Raw genomic sequence first — 17,444 nt, forward strand, 5'->3', positions numbered from 1 at the left:
CAGGGCATTGTCCCATGGCACCACTCAGCTTTACTTGTCTTGCTTCCCGACTTGATTTCTGGCCATCGTGTCAGTCCCTCCCCAGGACCCAACTTGGAGAAATGCGCGAAAGCATCCTGGCTCCCGGGCTTTCCGACTGCCCGGGCTATATCCTGTTTTAAAATCTCCTGTGCTCCCTAACTCATGTCACCTCTCTGGTGTGGGGAGAAGTTGAAACCTACCCTGGAGCTCAGAGCCGGGAGGGTTTAGAGGAGGGTTTAGAGGAGGACGGGAACCGGTTGCTGCAGAGGGAGGGCTGAGGAGGAAGAACCTGGAGGGGACCCAAGGCCTGCGCTGGGAGGGGCAGGAGGTGCAGACCCAGGCCCGGGCCACCCGGACTTGCTGGTCTGGAAGTAGGAGTGGTAGAATCTGCGCAGAGCTCCAGCAAGGACCTGGAGGAGGAACGGCCAATGGGCGGGGCCCGTCCCGCGCGAGCAGCCAATGGGCGGGCTGGGGCGGGCCCTCGGGGCGGGGGCGGGGGCGGGCCGACGGGCGCGCGGTCTGGCCGCGCGGTCCCCAGCGCTCGCTGGAGGCGCCGCGATGACCGCTCTGAGCCGGGGCGAGGCGGCCGAGGCGGGCAGGTAAGGGGCTGAGGCCCGCGGGCTGGGCTGGGGGACGGGCGGGGGGCCCGGGGGCTGCCGCGAGGGGCGCTGCCTGGCCGGGCGAGGCGGCCGCGGGGCGCCCCTGCGCCTAGGCACATTCTGGCCGCGGGGCAGGCAATTCCCGGCCACCGGCATTTGGGCTCCGCTCCAGAGCTGCGCAGCGCGGGCCCGGGCGCCTCCGGGGGCTGCGAGGTGTTGGCGAGGGGGCAGATGGCCCGGCTGTCGGCGCCCCGTACCTGGGGGATGAGAGAAGTCCGGGCGGCATCAGGATGGGCACCCTCCTTGGGACGCCTCTTACCGCGTCTCCGCCACCATAGCTATTCATTCATCCGTGTACTCATTCATTCATTCATTCACTCATTCGTTCATTCACCAGCAAAACCGATTCCCTCGTCCTGACTGCCCCGCACCCCAAGTCTGGCGCTTCCCTGCTGGCTCTCGGAGGGGTCAGCCTCTCTCCTCGCCCAGCCGGGACTGCAGTTGTAGTGGCCCGCGGCGGCCCAGGAGGCAGCGTGGAGCTGTCCCGGCACGACCCAGCCGCGCCCGTGCGCCAGGCCCGTCCCGATCGGGCGCGCTGGGGCCGGTCTCTCAGCCGGGAGACCTGATCCAAAGTCGCTTTGGGAGGAAGGAAAGTTCTTGCAGCTGGGCAAGGGGCAAGGAGGCTGGGCAGGCTGGAGGTGGCGTTTCAGGTGACACCAAGAACTGTGGCCTCGCTCCTTGAGGTCTTGGGTGCTGCGGGCGGGATTATTTAGGGAAGACAGAGGAAGTGATTGAGGCTGTAGCAAGTTCCTGCCCTTGCCCAGGTCCCAAGCCCCACAGTCTGAGCTCTGGAGGGCAGCCTGGCTCCCCTGGCCAGCTAGCACTGGGGAAGGTAGGGTGAATGTGTGAGTCCTGTGCCCACTCTACACAGGTTTATGGAACTGGCTGAATCCTTAGGGGCTCCCTCTGCCCTGTTTTCAGAGGCTGGTGGGTCTCTACCCAGCTGTCATTTGCCCTTATTGGCTTTGCTTGTCTCCCCCCTCCTCATGGCTGTTTAAGGGTGCCCCCATCCTTGCAGGGGTCAAGCTCCTAGGGAATAAGACAGAGTGCCCTGACAATCTGTGATGTCTTTGCCCCATGTACATCTCTAGCTGGCTCCAAAGTCCAGCGCCTCTCAAAGATTTATGGGGTTGCAGGGAGAGGTGGCGTAGAGGGTGTCCCTCCCGTCCTGTAGTGAGGGGGCCAGGATACCCCCTCCACAGTCCTCTGATGATGCTGGCCAGAGTCCAGCCCATGCTTACAGACACTCTCAGGTTTGAGGTTACAGTCTGACAGGGCCAGGTAAGCAGTGAGCATCCCTGGGGCAAACGGACAGGTCTAGAGGGCAAAGCTGGTGGAGGCTGCCACCCAGCTTCCGCGAGAGTTTCAGCTGGGACCAAGTCGAAGTTCTTCCTGACTTGCCTTAGGGAGAAATTTCGGCATTAGCCTAGAGGGGACAGCCCGGCCCGATCCATGCCTTGATGTTACAGGTTGCTTTCAAATTTCTGAACTTAGGTGAGTCCTCAGAAGCCTTGATGCAGAGCAGAAAGACCTGTGTGCAGATTCATCCACCTAAGATGACCCCCTGAGGTTGAGGTCAGCAGTACTCGGATGGATTTATGCCAGTCAGCCTCCCTGAAGCTCTTTCAAGTGCCTGCTTAGGTGGCTCCGCCCAGTCCTTAACCTGGTTAAGCTGTGGTTTTGGCCACCCCCCGCCCCCCACAATGCCACATACCGTATTTATTGGACCAGCATGAAGAGCTTTGCTCTGGGAATCGGAAGTGAGTTCTAAGCCTCACGCTGTTCCTGTTTTGCTGAGACTTGGGAAAAGTCAGGTCCCCTCTCTGGGTCTACTTTGCCATTATCATAAGGCAAGGAGATTGGATTGTAGGCTCCCAAGGGCCTTCTCTATGATGTCGTTCAGTGATTCTGCTAATTTGCCTCAATTTCCCCTCAATTTCTGGAGGTGTTTTATTTCTTCACATAATTTCTTCTTTGCTGTGACTCCCTATAGAAAGTCCATGAAATCAAGGGGCGCCTGGCTGGCTCAGTTGGTGGAGCATGTGACTCTTGATCTCAGGGTCATGAGTTCAAGCCCCACGTTGGGCAGAGAACTTACTTAATAAACACAAACACAGGCCCATGAAACGGAAAACGGTACAGCATTCCACTTGGTACAGTGTCCAGTGTCTGAGTTTGGACACCAGAAAATAACTTGCTTTCTCCTTTCCTGAAAAATGAAAATAGGCCCCTACATTTCTGCAGCTGCCTCTGGTGCCAAGTGTAAGTTTGGCATGAAATCGGTCTGGGCCACCGTGCTGTTATTCACCTGGGCTGCAGGGCACCAATCTGTCACTGTCTGTTGTCACCAAACTTTGAAGCTTTGATGAATCACCCTTTGATGAAGTTTACTCATGTAGGAAAGGAAGGAGGAGGGGAGAGCAGAGGCCCCTGTGTGATAAGAAGTAACTGCCCCCCACCCCAAGGAGTACCTGCCTCCTATCGCACAGATTCCAGAAGGAAGGTTTTTTCCGAAGAATGTAAGCCTCTATAGGGTAAGCTGGTTCCTCCCTTCTCCCTGCCACAGCTACACATTTTTACTGGTTTAGAAATGCTTGGTCCTAATTTAGGACTGGAGTTTTAATAACCCGTGGAGGTTGAACCACTCTTCAAGGCCTAGTTCTAACCGCATGTTTCCTCAGCTGATGTTTAATATCCACTAGAAAATCACATGGTGAGTTTTTTTAAACAGACGTGTTTCTGGCTGGTACTATTTCTTTTTTTTTTTTTTAATATTTTATTTATTTATTTGAGAGAGAGAATGAGATAGAGAGAGCATGAGAGGGGGGAGGGTCAGAGGGAGAAGCAGACTCCCTGCTGAACAGGGAGCCCGATGCGGGACTCAATCCCGGGACTCCAGGATCATGACCTGAGCCGAAGGCAGTCGCTTAACCAACTGAGCCACCCAGGCTCCCCTGGTTGGTACTATTTCTTTCTTTTTTCTTTTTCTTTTTGAGTAATCTCTACACCCAGTGTGGGGCCCGAACTTACAACCCTGAGATCAAGAGTCGCATGCTCTACTGACTGAGCCCACTATTTCTATTTTAATCTGAAATAAGAAGCACATAAAGGATTAGTTTAAATCAGCGGCACCTGGGTGGCGCAGTCGGTGAAGCATCTGACTCTGGGTTTCGGCTCAGGTCATGAGCTCAGGGTCATGGGATGGAGCCCCACGGCACACTCAGCGCAGAGTCTGCTTAAGTCTCTCTCTCTCCCTCTCCCTCTGCCCCACCCCATCCCCACTCTCTCGTGCTCTCTCTCTCAAATAAATAAATAAATCTTTAAAAAAAAAAGAATTAGTTTAAATCGAACATGAATTCCGTTTCCTCCTAACAGGCACATCAATGGTATATTAAGTAATTGTCAAAATTGTACTGGCATTTCATTCCACTGGCAGCCCTCTTGTTCTCTGACTCAGGGTCAGAGCAGCATGGGTGGTATGCCACAACTGTGACCAGTTTAAGGATTTTCGTTTTCTCTTCTGTAGAAAAAACTTCAAATGTTTCTAATATGTGTTAACATTAACTGGATTACTCAAAACTTGCCTATACTCACCCGGGCCACACAAAGTTCTATTTAAAAATAATTTTTGAATTTTGAAGGACTATCCAGAAATGTCATTGTAAAACAACCCAGCGACAGGGGCGCCTGGGTGGCTCAGTTGGTGAAGCATCCGACTCTTGCTTTCGGCTCAGGTCATGATCACAGGATCCTGAGATGGAGCCCCATGTTGGGCTCCCTCGTCAGCGGGCGTCGGCTTTTCCTCTCTCTCTCCCTCTGCCCCTCCCCCTGCCCATGCACGAGCTCTCTCTCTCAAATAAATAAATCATTTTTTTTTAAGATTTTATTTATTTATTTGACAGAGCACAAGCAGGGGCGGAGGGAGAGGGAGAAGCAGGCTTCCCTGCTGAGCAAGGAGCCCGATACGGGACTCGATCCCAGGACCCCGGTGTAACAACCTGGGCTGAAGGCAGATACTTAACCGACTGAGCCACCCAGGTGCCCAATAAAAAAAATCTTTTTCTTTTTTTTTTTAAAGTTAAAAACAAAATGAAACAACCCAGTGACATTACCTCAGAATTGATATTCATACTGGGCTTCCTTGACTACCAAACAAATTGAAAAATGCTTGTGGTTTTCATTGTTAAATCCTTTTATTGCAGAAAAATTCAAACATATATAAAAAGAGAGAATAGTATAATAAGCAGGATGTGCCCATCACCCAGCTTCAATAATTACCAAGTTATGGGCCAACCTTGTTTCGTATATACCTCCCTCCTCTCTCACTCCTGAATTATTTTGAAGCAAATCTAAGATATTATTTTATCCACAACTATTTCCGTGTGTATCTATAAAAGATCAAGCCTTTAAAAAATATAACTACAATACTGTTACCACACCTAAAAAATAACAGTAACTCCTTAAAATCATCAATGAGTTAGCATTTAAAGTTCCCCCATTGTCTCATATCCGTCTTTGTACCATTTGTTTAGTTTAATAACAATCTGAATGAGGTTTATGCAATTGGTTAACATACTGAATCTCTATATCTATGTCTCTATAATCTTTTGTAATCTTTAGGTTCCCCTTCCATTTCTTCTTCTTCTTTTTTCTTCCTTGCAATTTTTAACTAATCTCTAGACCCAGCATGGGGCTTGAACTCACAACTCTGAGATCAAGAGTCGCCTGCTCTACCGACTGAGCCACCCAGGCGCCCTTAGCTTGAATCTTTCTATAAAGAAATGTCTTTTCTTCAGCTATTTGGTCACTGAGGTATAGCAGCAACAGTGGAGATCTGGTTTTATCAAGGAAGGAACAGGATGACAAAGGTTTGTTCCTTGGTGACTAGTTAGAACGAGGACCATTTAGGTGTTGGAAAGAACTAACAGAACTTTCTGCATGACACACCTGATGGATGATATTCACATGTAGGTACACATTTTTAAATTCCTTGTGCCTGATTGCAGCTTTACCTTTTTTTTTTTCCCACCCACTGGACTATTTATTTCCTTATACCAAGTTCCTTGATGTGGGTAATACTGAATGAGGTTTTTTCTTTCTTTCTTTCTTTCTTTCTTTCTTTCTTTCTTTCTTTCTTTCTTTCTTTCTTTCTTTCTTTTTTTAAGATTTTATTTATTTGTCAGAGAGAGAGAGAGCATGTGCAGAAGCAGGGGGAGTAGCAGGCAGAGGGAGAAGCAGGCTCCCCGCTGAGCAAGGAGCCCGATGCAGGACTCGATCCTAGGACCTGGGGATCATGACCTGAGCCGAAGGCAGACACTTAACCAATTGAGCCACCCAGGAGTTCCAGTTTTTTGTTTTTTGTTTTTTTCTTTTAAGTCATTCTCAGATATGTAGTCACTGTGATAGAATAATAGGAAGAGGCTGAGCGAAAGACCTGGATTCAAATCCTTTCTCCGCTACTGAATTACTACTGGCTCTGAGCCTCCCTTTCTTCATCCATAAAACAGAGTCACATCGGGCTGCTTCAAAGGTTCTCAGGCCATGTAATGGCCTGAGACACAGTAGGTGCTCACCAAAAATTAGTTTCCCTGCAGTGCTTCCAGCTTTGAGAATCTGAGATCAGGCCTCTGATGATCCAGCCCCAGCTTGAAGAAATCTTGGTCTGTTTTCCATTTGAAGGTGCAAAGTTTATTTTTCTGAAATAAACTTTATATTTTGTGGTAATTGTAGATTCACATGCAATTGTATGAAATAATACAAAGAGCTCATGTACCTTTCACTCAGTTTCTCCCAGTGGTAACATCCTGCGTAAGGAGAGCACCATGGCACAATCAGAAAATTGACATTGATATAACCCATTGACCTTATTCAGATTTCACCGGTTTTATATGCACTCGTGTGTGTGTGTGTGTGTGTGTGTGTAGTTTTGTGCAGTTTTATCACATGTGGGGATTTGGCAAAGTTCGTTTTTAAAATCAAGGTTTCTTTTTCTGTTAGATTCTAAGGGTTTTCATGTAAGAAGAATGAAGTTTTAGAAATTGGGCATTTCAGAGGTGTCTATTAGTTAATATTGTTGTGCCCTCGAAACATGTCTTTTTCTTGTTGTATCCTTTTTCTTCCTTTTTATTCTTTCCACCAAATGAAAATAGTGTATTGTGATCATAAAATTCAGGCATAGTATACAGAAAAGTATAAAGAAGAAAGTTTTAAAAAACACCTAAAATCCCAACTCATGGAGAAAAATATTGTTGGAATTTTGGTGAGCATCCTTCCCACATATATTTTTTTTATGCATGCTGTTCTATATAATGCTTTCCCCAATGTTATGTAATGCAATCCTTTCATGTTCATATAGATTTAGTTTTAATAAATAACTCGATAAATATAATTTTATTTATTTATTTTTTAAGATTTTATTTATTTATTTGACAGAGAGAGACACCAAGAGCAGGAACAGAAGTAGGAGGAGTGGGAGAGGCAGAAGCAGGCCCCCTGCTGAGCAGGGAACAGGACGCGGGGCTCAATCCCAGGACCCTGGGATCATGACCTGAGTCCAAGGCAGACACTTAACGACTGAGCCACCCAAGTGCCCCGATAAATATCATTTTGTTACATAGCCTTTCCTCCATGAATAAACCACAATTTGTTCCTGGCTTATTCTTTTTTTCTTCTAATTACAGTTCAGTGAACATCCTTATACATTTAAATTTGTGTCCAGTTATTTTCTAAGAATAAATTGTTAGAGTTGGAATTTATGGGCCTGGCAGGTATCTACATATGAAGTATATGTACATTTTCTCACACTGCCTTATCACACAGTAGTGGGTGAGACTGCCCATTCATCAGCATGTTGATCAACAGTAGGTATTATTAAGCTTTTGAGCCTTTGACATTTAATAAGTAAAAAAGAAGATATCATTTCTTCCTTTTACTTTAAATATTAAAAACAATCTTTATTGCTTTTTGCTGATTTTGAAAGTATTACATGCCTGTTTTAATAAGTTTAAATAAAAGAGAAATTAAAGAGAGTAAAAATCAGGGGCACCTGGGTGGCTCAGTCGGTTAAGTGTCTGCCTTTGGGTTCAGGTCATGATCCCGGGGTCCTGGGATCCATCCCCACATTGGGCTCCCTGCTCAGCAGGGAGACTGCTTCTCCCTCTCTCTCCGCCCCTCCCCCTGCTTGTGTGTGCTCTCTCTCTGTCAGATAAATTAATAAAATCTTTAAAAAAAAAAGAGTAAAAATCACCCTATAATTCTCACACAAGAGAATTTGATATATACCCTTAGGTACAGAAGGTTAAATTTTATAAATGCATTAATTAGATTTTCCTTACTAATCTGTACCTACTTTCACTAAACAACACATTTTAGGCCTTTTTCTCTATGAGCCCATGCAGCTATACTCCACTCTTTTAGTCAATTGCATAGATGATATTGATAAAATATTATTTAGGTATTTCCACTTTTTTCACCATAATTGTTAACCATATGAATATAAATTTTTGCCTACTTGTCCATTTATTTCCCTATGCCAAGTTCTGTGAGATGGAGTTGTTGGATCAAAGGATCTGTAGATTTGTAATAAATCGTTGGTGGTACTGAGCACTATAAATTTTTTAGTGCTTAACAATAATATAGTTATGAGAAATATTCTTTTGTGACTTGCCTCTTCAATATTCTTTGCTCGCTTTTCTATTAGATCGTTTACTTCCTTTTGCTGACTTGGATAAGTTCATTATATGTTTAAAAATATCAATTCTTAAAAAAAAATAAAAATATCAATTCTTTGTTTAAATGTACAAAGTTTTTAATTTTTATGCAATTAAATCTTTTATGTGTTCTGGGTTTTATATCTTGCTTAGAAAAATCTTTCCTAATATTTTAATACTCTCCTCCATTTTGTTTTAGTTCTTTATTGATTTAGAAAATATTTGGATGTTTACTCTCCTTGGAATTTATTTTTGTGAATGATGTGAGCTAGCCAGGTGCCTCAATACCATTTATTGGACAATCCATTCTTCTCTTACCTATTTGGAACACCTTCTTTATCATATACTAAATTCTCAGATAGCCATAGATCATGTTCTGGACTCCCTGTTAGGATCTGTTCATCTTTCTTAAGCCAGTAAATACCATGGTATTTTGGTTTTTTAAAATTAAATTTTATTTTATTTAAATTAAATTAACATATAGTGCATTATTAGTTTCTGAGGTAGAGTTCAGTGATTCATCAGTTGCATAGAACACCCAGTGTTCATTACATCACATGCCCTCCTTAATGCCCATCACCCAGTTACCCCATCCCCCCACCCACTTCCCCTCCAGCAACCCTCAGTTTGTTTCCTATAAATACCATGGTATTTTGATTGCTCTAGCTTTGTAGTTTGTTCTGACATCTGGTAAGGCAAGCCCTTGCATTAAATTTGAGATAAATTCACTCCTTTAAAACTTTGAATCTTCCCACTCAAGAACATTTATTCAAGTCTTTTATGTCTTTTAAAAAAGGTTTATGGTTTTCTTCTCATGGACTTTCGACATTCTAAAAGTTTATTCTTGGGTATTTTATATGTGTTGCTTCCATGTGAATAGAATCATTTTCCCAAATATATTTTATGACTTTTATATATTTATATATATTGTATAATTATATATATAATATATATATTTTACTGTGGGTCTACAGAGAATCTATTGACTTTTATGTTGATCTTATAACCCCTAGAATAATAAACTCCGTAAGAACTCACTATGTGTCTATCCCCACCACAGCTCTGCCTAGCTTACTGCCGAAATATAAGAGTGTCTGGGCCATTTTCTTTTGTTTGTTTTCAGTTGATTGTGTTCTCTAGATAGTTTATCTTACCATCTTTCAAATAAAAATTCTCTCTTTTTGGGGGAGCGCCTGGCTGGCTGAGTCGATGGAGCATGCTACTCTTCTCGGGGTCGTGAGTTCAAGCCCCACTTTGGACGTAGAGCTTACTTAAAAATAAACAAACAAACAAACAAACAAAGAAATAAATAAATATTAGAATTTCTCTCTTCTTAGTGTCTAAACCTTTTCTTTCTTTTTCTTGCTTCTGTGCAATGGCTAGAACCTCCAGAACATTGTTGAATAATAGGGGCGAGAGCAGGCATTGCGGGGGTTTCCACCAGTTCGGCCATCTGGAGTTCTCCCTGGAGGAAGAGGTCCCAGGACCCAGCAAGCCCCGTAAGACTAGGTCATGGCTCAGGAATCTGAACCCTTCGCCGCAGCACAGCTTGGGGGAGCCCAGTTGTCCAGCTTTGGGCCGTCCTAAATCCGGGCCAGCTACCAGGTTTGGTGCGGGACACCGATCCGAAAGGGGAGCTCGGGTGGGGCGCTGGATCCCTTTTCGGAGAGGCCCGGAGGTGCGGCGGGGCTGCTGCACTCCGGGCAGCACCCCCCGTCCGCACCAGCTTTTGCCCTCAACGCTTCAGGGCGCATCAGCCCCCTCGGAGGCTGGGCCGGCCGGCCGGGCGGGATCGCTGGCGCCCGGCCGCCGCCTCGGGGAGCTGAGCTCAGTGCCGGGCTGGAATTCCGGGTGTGGCCGCCCTCTGGCGCCGGGTGACCCCGGGCTTCCCAGCCCCTTTGGAGGCAGGCGCCCAAAACGGAGCGGTGCCTCGCGGGCTGCGGCAGACGCGCGCCGGGGCTGGAGGAGCGGCAGGTGAGGACGCCGGGGCGGGGCGGACCCGGCAGTGAGGCTGCGGGCGCGGTGGGGCTGCGGGCGCGGGTAGCCCCCTCCCCGCAGGGAACCTTCTCCCGTCCTCCAGCATCTCCGCCGGCTTTCACTGGGAGCAAGGCAGCAGGACTCGAGGTTGGCGTGGCGCCGGGCTGGCCCCTGACTTGCGCTCAGCAGCATCCTCACTCGTACTCAGAGACCTGTCCTCACGGTCCGTCCCTGGGATGCGGTCACCAGCCTGGGAGGGAGGAAGGAGGAGCGGGCCTTTAGCACCGGAGTCTGGATTCAAACCCCCACTACCCCACCGAGATTGCCGAAGTGACCCACCTTGTCCTTGCTGATGAAGCGACAGCCTTCAGTCTTCCTCCTACCTGCCTCTCAGCAACCACTGATTCCCATTCCTCCTTCTGACACATTCCTTGGGCTTCCATGACAACCCCTACCCCTAGGTTTCTTTCTAGCTCTTAGCTCTCTCTCTCCTAGTCTCCTCCGGGGGACTCTCTCCTGCACACAATGTTTAAGTGTTGTGCTTCTTCGGGTCCCAGATTTCTGTCCTCCCTCTCCGCCTCCTTGAGATATAATCCATATACCGTGAGATTCACCCTTTTAAAGTGTACGGTTCAGTGGCTTTTAGTGTATTCACCAAGTTGTGCAGCTCTCCCCACCGGCTAATTCCAGAACGGTTTCATCACCCCAAAAAGAAACCCTGCGCACATTAGTCACTTCCCATTTCCCCTTTCCCCAGCACCTTGGCAACCACTAATCTACTTTCTGTCTCCATGGATTTGCCAGTTCTCGACATTTCCTGTACATGGAATCATACAGTATGTGGTCTTTCATAACTGGCTTCTTTCACTTAGCATAATGTTTTTACGGTTCTTTCATATTGTAGCTTGTAACAATACTTCACTCCTTTTCATGGCTCAGTAATATTCCATTGTGTGGATGTACCACAGTTTATCTGCTCATCAGTTGATGGGTATTTGGGCTGTTTCCATTTTGGGGAATTAATTATCATAATGCTATGAGTATTCTTGTATGAGACTTTGTATGCACACGTTTTCAGTTCTCTCGGGGTGTACACCTAGGAGTGCAACTGCTGGGTCCTATAGTAACTCTATGTTTAACTGTTTGAGGAACCACCAAACTGTTTTCCAAAGCAGTTGTACCATTTGACATTCCCACCAGCAATACATGAGGGCTCAGTTTCTCCGCATCCTCACCAACACCTAATATTGATTATGGTCCCCTAGTGGGTATGAAGTGGTATCTAATTGTGGTTTTGATTTGTATTTCCTTGATGGCTAATGATGTTGAGCATCTCTTCACGTACTTATTGGTCATTTGACATCACCTTTGGAAGAATGTTTAGTCAAACATTTGCCCAGTTTTAGTTGGATTACTTGACTTTATCATTCAATTTTAAGAGTTCTTTTTAGGGGGGCACCTGGGTGGCTCAGTCGTTAAGCGTCTGCCTTCGGCTCAGGTCATGATCCCAGGGTCCTGCGATCGAGCCCCACATCAGGCTCCCTGCTCTGCGGGAAGCCTGCTTCTCCCTCTCCCACTCCCCCTGCTTGTGTTCCCTCTCTCGCTGTGTCTCTCTCTGTCAAATAAATAAATGAAATCTTAAAAAAAAAAAAAAAAAAAAGATTTCTTTTTAGGGGGCGCCTGGATGGTGCACTCTTGGTTTTGACTCTGGTTGTGATCTCAGGGTCATGAGATTGAGTTGTGAGATGGAGCCCTGGGTCGACTCCACCCTCAGCATGGAGTCTGCTTAGGTTTCTCTCTCCCTCTCTCTGTACCCCTCTCCCCACCTCCTGCAAGTGTGTGTGCTCTCTCTCTCTCAAATAAATAAATACATCCCCGCTGAACAGGGAGCCGGATGGGGAACTTGATCCCAGGACCCTGGGATCATAACCTGAGCCAAAGGCAGACGCTTAACTGACTGAGCCACCCAGGTGCCCCTAAATAATCTTTTTTTTTTTAAAAAAAAGAGTTCTTTTTAAAAAAATTATTTTAATTGTGGTTAAGAAAAACACATAACATAAAGTTTATCATCTTAACCATTTCTAAGTGCATTTGTACAGTTCGGTATTGTTAAGCATATTCATATTGTTGTGCAAACCGTCTCCAGAACTTTTTCATCTTGCAAAACTGAAATACCCACGAAATACCTCTCCACCTTCTCCTCCCTCCAGCCCCTGGCATCCACCATTCCACTTTCTGTTTCTTTGAATTTGATACTCTAGATACTTCATATAAGTGGAATGATACAATATTTATCCTTTGGGACTGGCTTATTTCACTTAGTATAATATTTTCAAGGTGGAGTTCTTTATATATTCTGGATATCAGTCTCTTATCAGATATATGATTTGCAAATATTTTCTCCCATTCTGTGGGTTGTCTTCACTTTCTTGATGAATCATTAGCACAAAAGTTTCCAATTTTGATAAGGCTCAGTTTATCTTTTCTTTTGTTTCCTGTGCTTTCGGTATCATATCTTTTTTTTTTTTTTAGATTTTATTTATTTATTTGACAGGGAGAGAGACAATGAGAGAGGGAACACAAGCAGGGGGAGTGGGAGAGGGAGAAGCAAACTTCCCACTGAGCAGGGAGCCTGATGTGGGGCTCAATCCCAGGACCCTGGGATCATGACCTGAGCCGAAGGCAGACGCTTAACGACTGAGCCACCCAGGCGCCCCTCGGTATCATATCTTAAGAGACGATTGCCTAATCAAAGGTCACAAAGATTTACACCTGTTTTCTTCTAAAAGTTTTGTGGTGTTAGCTCTGACATTTTTGAGCTTATTTTTATATATGGTGTGAGATAGGGGTCCAACTTAAATCTTTTGCTTGTGAATATCGAATCCCAGCACCATTTGTTGAAAAGACTAATCTTTCTCCCATTGAACTGGTTTTGGCGCCCTTGTTGATAGCTTCTCTTCTTTATGTATCCACTTTCCTAGCTCCTGTACTCATTTGTGGGCCAGTAACTCAGAAATTTATCCCTTTGGCCTGGACCTTTCTTCTGAGCTCCTTACTCCTATATAGCTTGACATCTCCACTTAAATGTTTCTCACACAACTTCAAGACAGAACTCTTGATTGTTTCCTTCAAATATGCTCTTTTTCCAATATATTTTTCCCTGTTTCATCTCAGTAAAACAGAGCAGTATCCTACTTGCTTAAGCCAGAAATCTAGAGTCATATTTGACATTTTTGCCCTTAGACCCCACGTCCAATGGATCACCAAGTCAGGTTGATTTTATTTGGAAATATATATCCTGAATCCATCCCTGGCCTTCCAACACCACTGCCACCAAGTGTGAGACATCATCTCTCCATTGGAATACAGTCTCCTAACTCATCTGTCTCCATGGAAAAATTTTAAACATATACAAAAAAGGAGAGAGTTGTAGGGTGGATACCCATGTATCCATCACCCAGCTATAATAATCATCAACAGAAGATTGTCCCTATTTCATCAATACTTACCTCTACTCCCCCCTTCCCCACCTCCTTTGGATTACTTTCAAGCAAATCTATGTGTCAGAGCGATCTCTTTAAGATACAAAGTTGATAGGGGCACCTGGGTGGCTCAGTTGTTAGGTGTCTGCCTTCGGCTCGGGGTCATGATCCCAGGGTCCTGGGATCGAGCCCCGCATCGGGCTCCCTGCTCGGCGGGAAGCCTGCTTCTCCCTCTCCCGCTCCCCCTGCTTGTGTTCCCTCTCTCGCTGTCTCTCTCTGTCAAATAAATAAATAAAATCTTTAAAAGAAAAAAAAAGATACAAAGTTGATAGTGTATTTCCCTGTTTAAATCCCCTTATTGATTCCCCACTGCTTTTAAGAAAATGAAAGAAACCCTTATTGGGGTGCACAGGGCCCTGCATGATCTAGCCCTGCCAACCCCTCCAGCCTCGTTGCTCCCCACTTCACTACTTCTACCCTCTAGACACAAAGGCTCTGTTTATGTTCCTCATACATGCTACACACCTCTGGCCTCAGGGCCTTTGCACATCCATCATAAACCCTCTACAATGACCCCTCTCTAACTCCCTCCAAATACCCTCCCCCATCTGATTAGCACCCATTGGCTATCAGCTCAAAATGCCACTACTTAGGGAAACCTTCCCTGCTTTCCACGGCTGAGTCAGGACGCCCTGATAGAGGTCCAACTAGGACGCTGGGCTCTTCTTTCGTAGCATAGATGACATAGTTATAATTATGTATTGATTTATATAAATATTTGTTTCATGTCTGCCTCTCCCACCAGGCATTTTGGGGATAATAGCTTGCCTTATCCCTCTTAGTACACACAGCACTTACACGGAGCTGCGCGAACTGCAGACGTTCAGCTGGTGTTTGTAGGCGGGAGGCAGGGAGGCTGGCAGCCCTTTGAGGACTGTGACCCTGCTAGCCTCTCCTGGGGTAGGGGGTTCTTCTGACCACAGGAGGGTCAGTGGTCATTTGCAGTTCACCCAGTTCCTAGCTCTGCTTTGTTTCTCCCTCAGACAACACTTGCTTTCCTTCCTGGGCTGAGGCTTTCTCGCCCCTTCGCTGAGAGTAACTGAGGCCCAGAGAGAGGGAGTGGCTTCTCCAAGCCCCCTCAGCAGTGACAGGTACTTCCACGCCTGCCTCTCTGTCTTCTGGCCCCCACCCCCAGCCTCTTTCAGGACCCTAGACTCCTTCCAACCAGCCCCGTGCCCTGAGAAGAGCCTGGAGGGCCCACAAAGCCAGCGTGAATCTGAGGTGGGTGTTAGGGGATGGTTGAATTGGGGTGCGTTGGATGGTATCCGTGGATGGACAGAGCGGGCTTGTCCCGAGAGTAGCCACGCCCCCTGGTAGCCTTGGGCGGGGGTGGGGGGCGGCTGAGCGGCCGGGTGGCCTGTGGGCCCTCCCTCAGCAGGCTGGGCAGAGAGTAGCCCCCAGGAGCACAGGAGTGCTCTGTTTCTTAATGAATGCAAGTCTGTTTTTCGACCTGAATGACCAGCTTCTTGTCTGGAAATGGCCAGGCCCGAAGTGGCCGGCCAAGAAAAAGTGGTCTGTGACCAGGTCCAGGGGTGCCAGCTTAAACAGATGCTTCCACAGCAGTGGAAATGCGGGATGAGGCCAGCGACAGGCAGGTCACTCTCCGCAGGACCAACCGCCTGCTCCTCGGTGTGGCCTGGGCTTCGCGAGAAATCCTGGCCGTGCCCGGCAGCAGAGCTTCCATGTTTCAGCTCTTTGTCCGTCTGTCTCCCTGGGGACTGTTCTCACTCTGCGGGCCTCTGAGCTCTGGCCGGGAAGGGGCGGCAACTGCTGGCCTCAGACCTCTGGGGGAGGGGGGCTGAGCTGTGGGAGTGCCTCCTGGGCCCCCGCGGCGGGGCGGGGTGGGGGGCAGTCCCTGGGTGGGGCCCAGGTGCAGAGAGGGCCGTCCCCGCAGAGGCTCGCTGGCTGTAGTCCCAGGGGAAGAGTCAGTCATGCAGGAGCTCTGTGGGTGCCATTTGGGGCCTGGTGGGGCCTCAGTCTCTGCTTCCCATGGGCGGCTGCACTTCTAGGTATCCCTCAAGGGGCATGATGGGATGTAGAGTTTTCAGTGTTGCTGGCAGGCGTGGGGGGTGGGGGGCGAGGCTGTGAGAACCCCCCCCCCCCGTCGGCCCCAGGGCTAGGCCATGACCTCTCAGACCCCCCCAATAGCCCTGAAGATCTGCAGGTCAGAGAGGGGATTTCCCCCCATTTTATAGGGGAGCAGACCCTGAGGAAGGTGACTGGGGACCACACAGAAGGAGGTCAAGGGCAGCGAAAAGCAAACTTGAGTGACTTGCTCTCTCTCCAGGTCTTGTGTTTGTGTCTTGAGTCCCAGTGCGGTGGAACAAACTACACAGAGGAGCTTCTCAGCAGGGAGTGTTTGTTTATTCAGTACACAGTTATTGAGCACTTACTGCATGCCTGAAGCTGTGTGCAGCCCCGGGGTGAGATGAATAAGGAAGACCGTCTAGTGGGTCTAGTGGGGAGACAGCCACTTAAATGGGCGGTACAGCAATGAAGATATCTGAGCAGGGGTCTGCTCTCCCCGGAGCTAGAGGCTCGCCAGGCTTCGGGGAGTGGAGGTGTTGGGGGATAAGAGCGAGAAGGTCTCCACCTTGGGCAGGAGCTAAGCAGGACCCAGGCAGAGCCGGGAGGACAGCTCACTAGCAACGCTCCCAAATGCCTGAGAGAAGTCAGCCTGAGCACTTTGATTCTGAATTCCATCCCTGTGAGGACCTGGGCCTTTCTAGTGTACCCCGAGAGCCCAGATCTGGATGGCGGGGGTGTGTGGGAGGCCCTAGAGCAGGGAAGAGGGCAATTGGGGTCCTTTAACTGGGGTGGGGCCAGTCAACCAAGCAGCTAAGGGCTTGGCTGACCAGCTCTGGGCTCCACAGAGAGGCCTGGGCAGTGGGCAGCGTCTTGGCTGCCTAGAGTGGGAGATGGGGCCAGCCTTGCTCTTGGCCCTCCCGGCTCCCATTGGGTAGAAGGCCCAGGGGCCTCTGAGATCCCTGTAGGTAGGTGTTCTTGTTGGCAGCAGAGCTCAAAGGGGTCCTTGTTCAGGCTGGATGCAGCCACCCCCAGAGGCCTAGCCAGCTCACATCTCCTCCTGAACAACTAGCTCTCCCAGTTTGTTTGGTTCTTGGAGCGGAGAAGATAAAAGCTTGGTGCGGGTGGAGAATAGGAAGGGGTCTGATCTAGGGAACCCCACCTCTCAGACAGGCCCCTGCATGGCTGTCTCAGCCCAAGAGACCTCCTTTGGTCTCCCCCAAGCCCCGTCTACTGGGAGCACTACGGGAGAGGGCAGAACACCAGGCGCGGAGCCCTCTGGGTGGCATGCTGAAGGGGACAGAGTGCAGGATTTCGGCCAGACCGGAGTTTGAATTCAGCTCCACTCCTCCCTGCTTGTGTGGTCAGGAGCTCGTGCCTTACCTGTCTGGGCTGCCTCCTCATCTGTATGACCGGACGCCAGAGCCGGCCTCAGGGCTGGAGGTCCTGAGCCACACCTGTCCCCTCCCCTCTCCCCAGGGGCTCCCTCCGCTAATAGGGCTTGACTTGGT

General features: G+C 48.2%; 1 protein-coding gene across 2 annotated transcripts in view; it reads left to right on the top strand.

The window, feature by feature from the left end:
• Positions 1-528: 528 nt before the first annotated feature.
• Positions 529-17,444, top strand: part of GRAMD2A (GRAM domain containing 2A) — a 31,711-nt gene continuing 14,795 nt past the window's right edge. The window contains exon 1 of one of the 2 annotated variants that reach the window (XM_078079135.1): positions 529-620. In XM_078079135.1, the coding sequence (XP_077935261.1) occupies positions 580-620 (41 nt within the window). In that variant the 5' untranslated portion in view covers positions 529-579. Of the gene's footprint in view, positions 621-15,040; positions 15,130-17,444 lie in introns of those variants that run through there. The other variant, XM_078079136.1, reaches the window with a different exon arrangement.

The sequence above is a fragment of the Halichoerus grypus genome, chromosome 8 (assembly GCF_964656455.1).
Source record: "Halichoerus grypus chromosome 8, mHalGry1.hap1.1, whole genome shotgun sequence".
In the NCBI taxonomy this organism is placed as follows: domain Eukaryota; kingdom Metazoa; phylum Chordata; class Mammalia; order Carnivora; family Phocidae; genus Halichoerus; species Halichoerus grypus.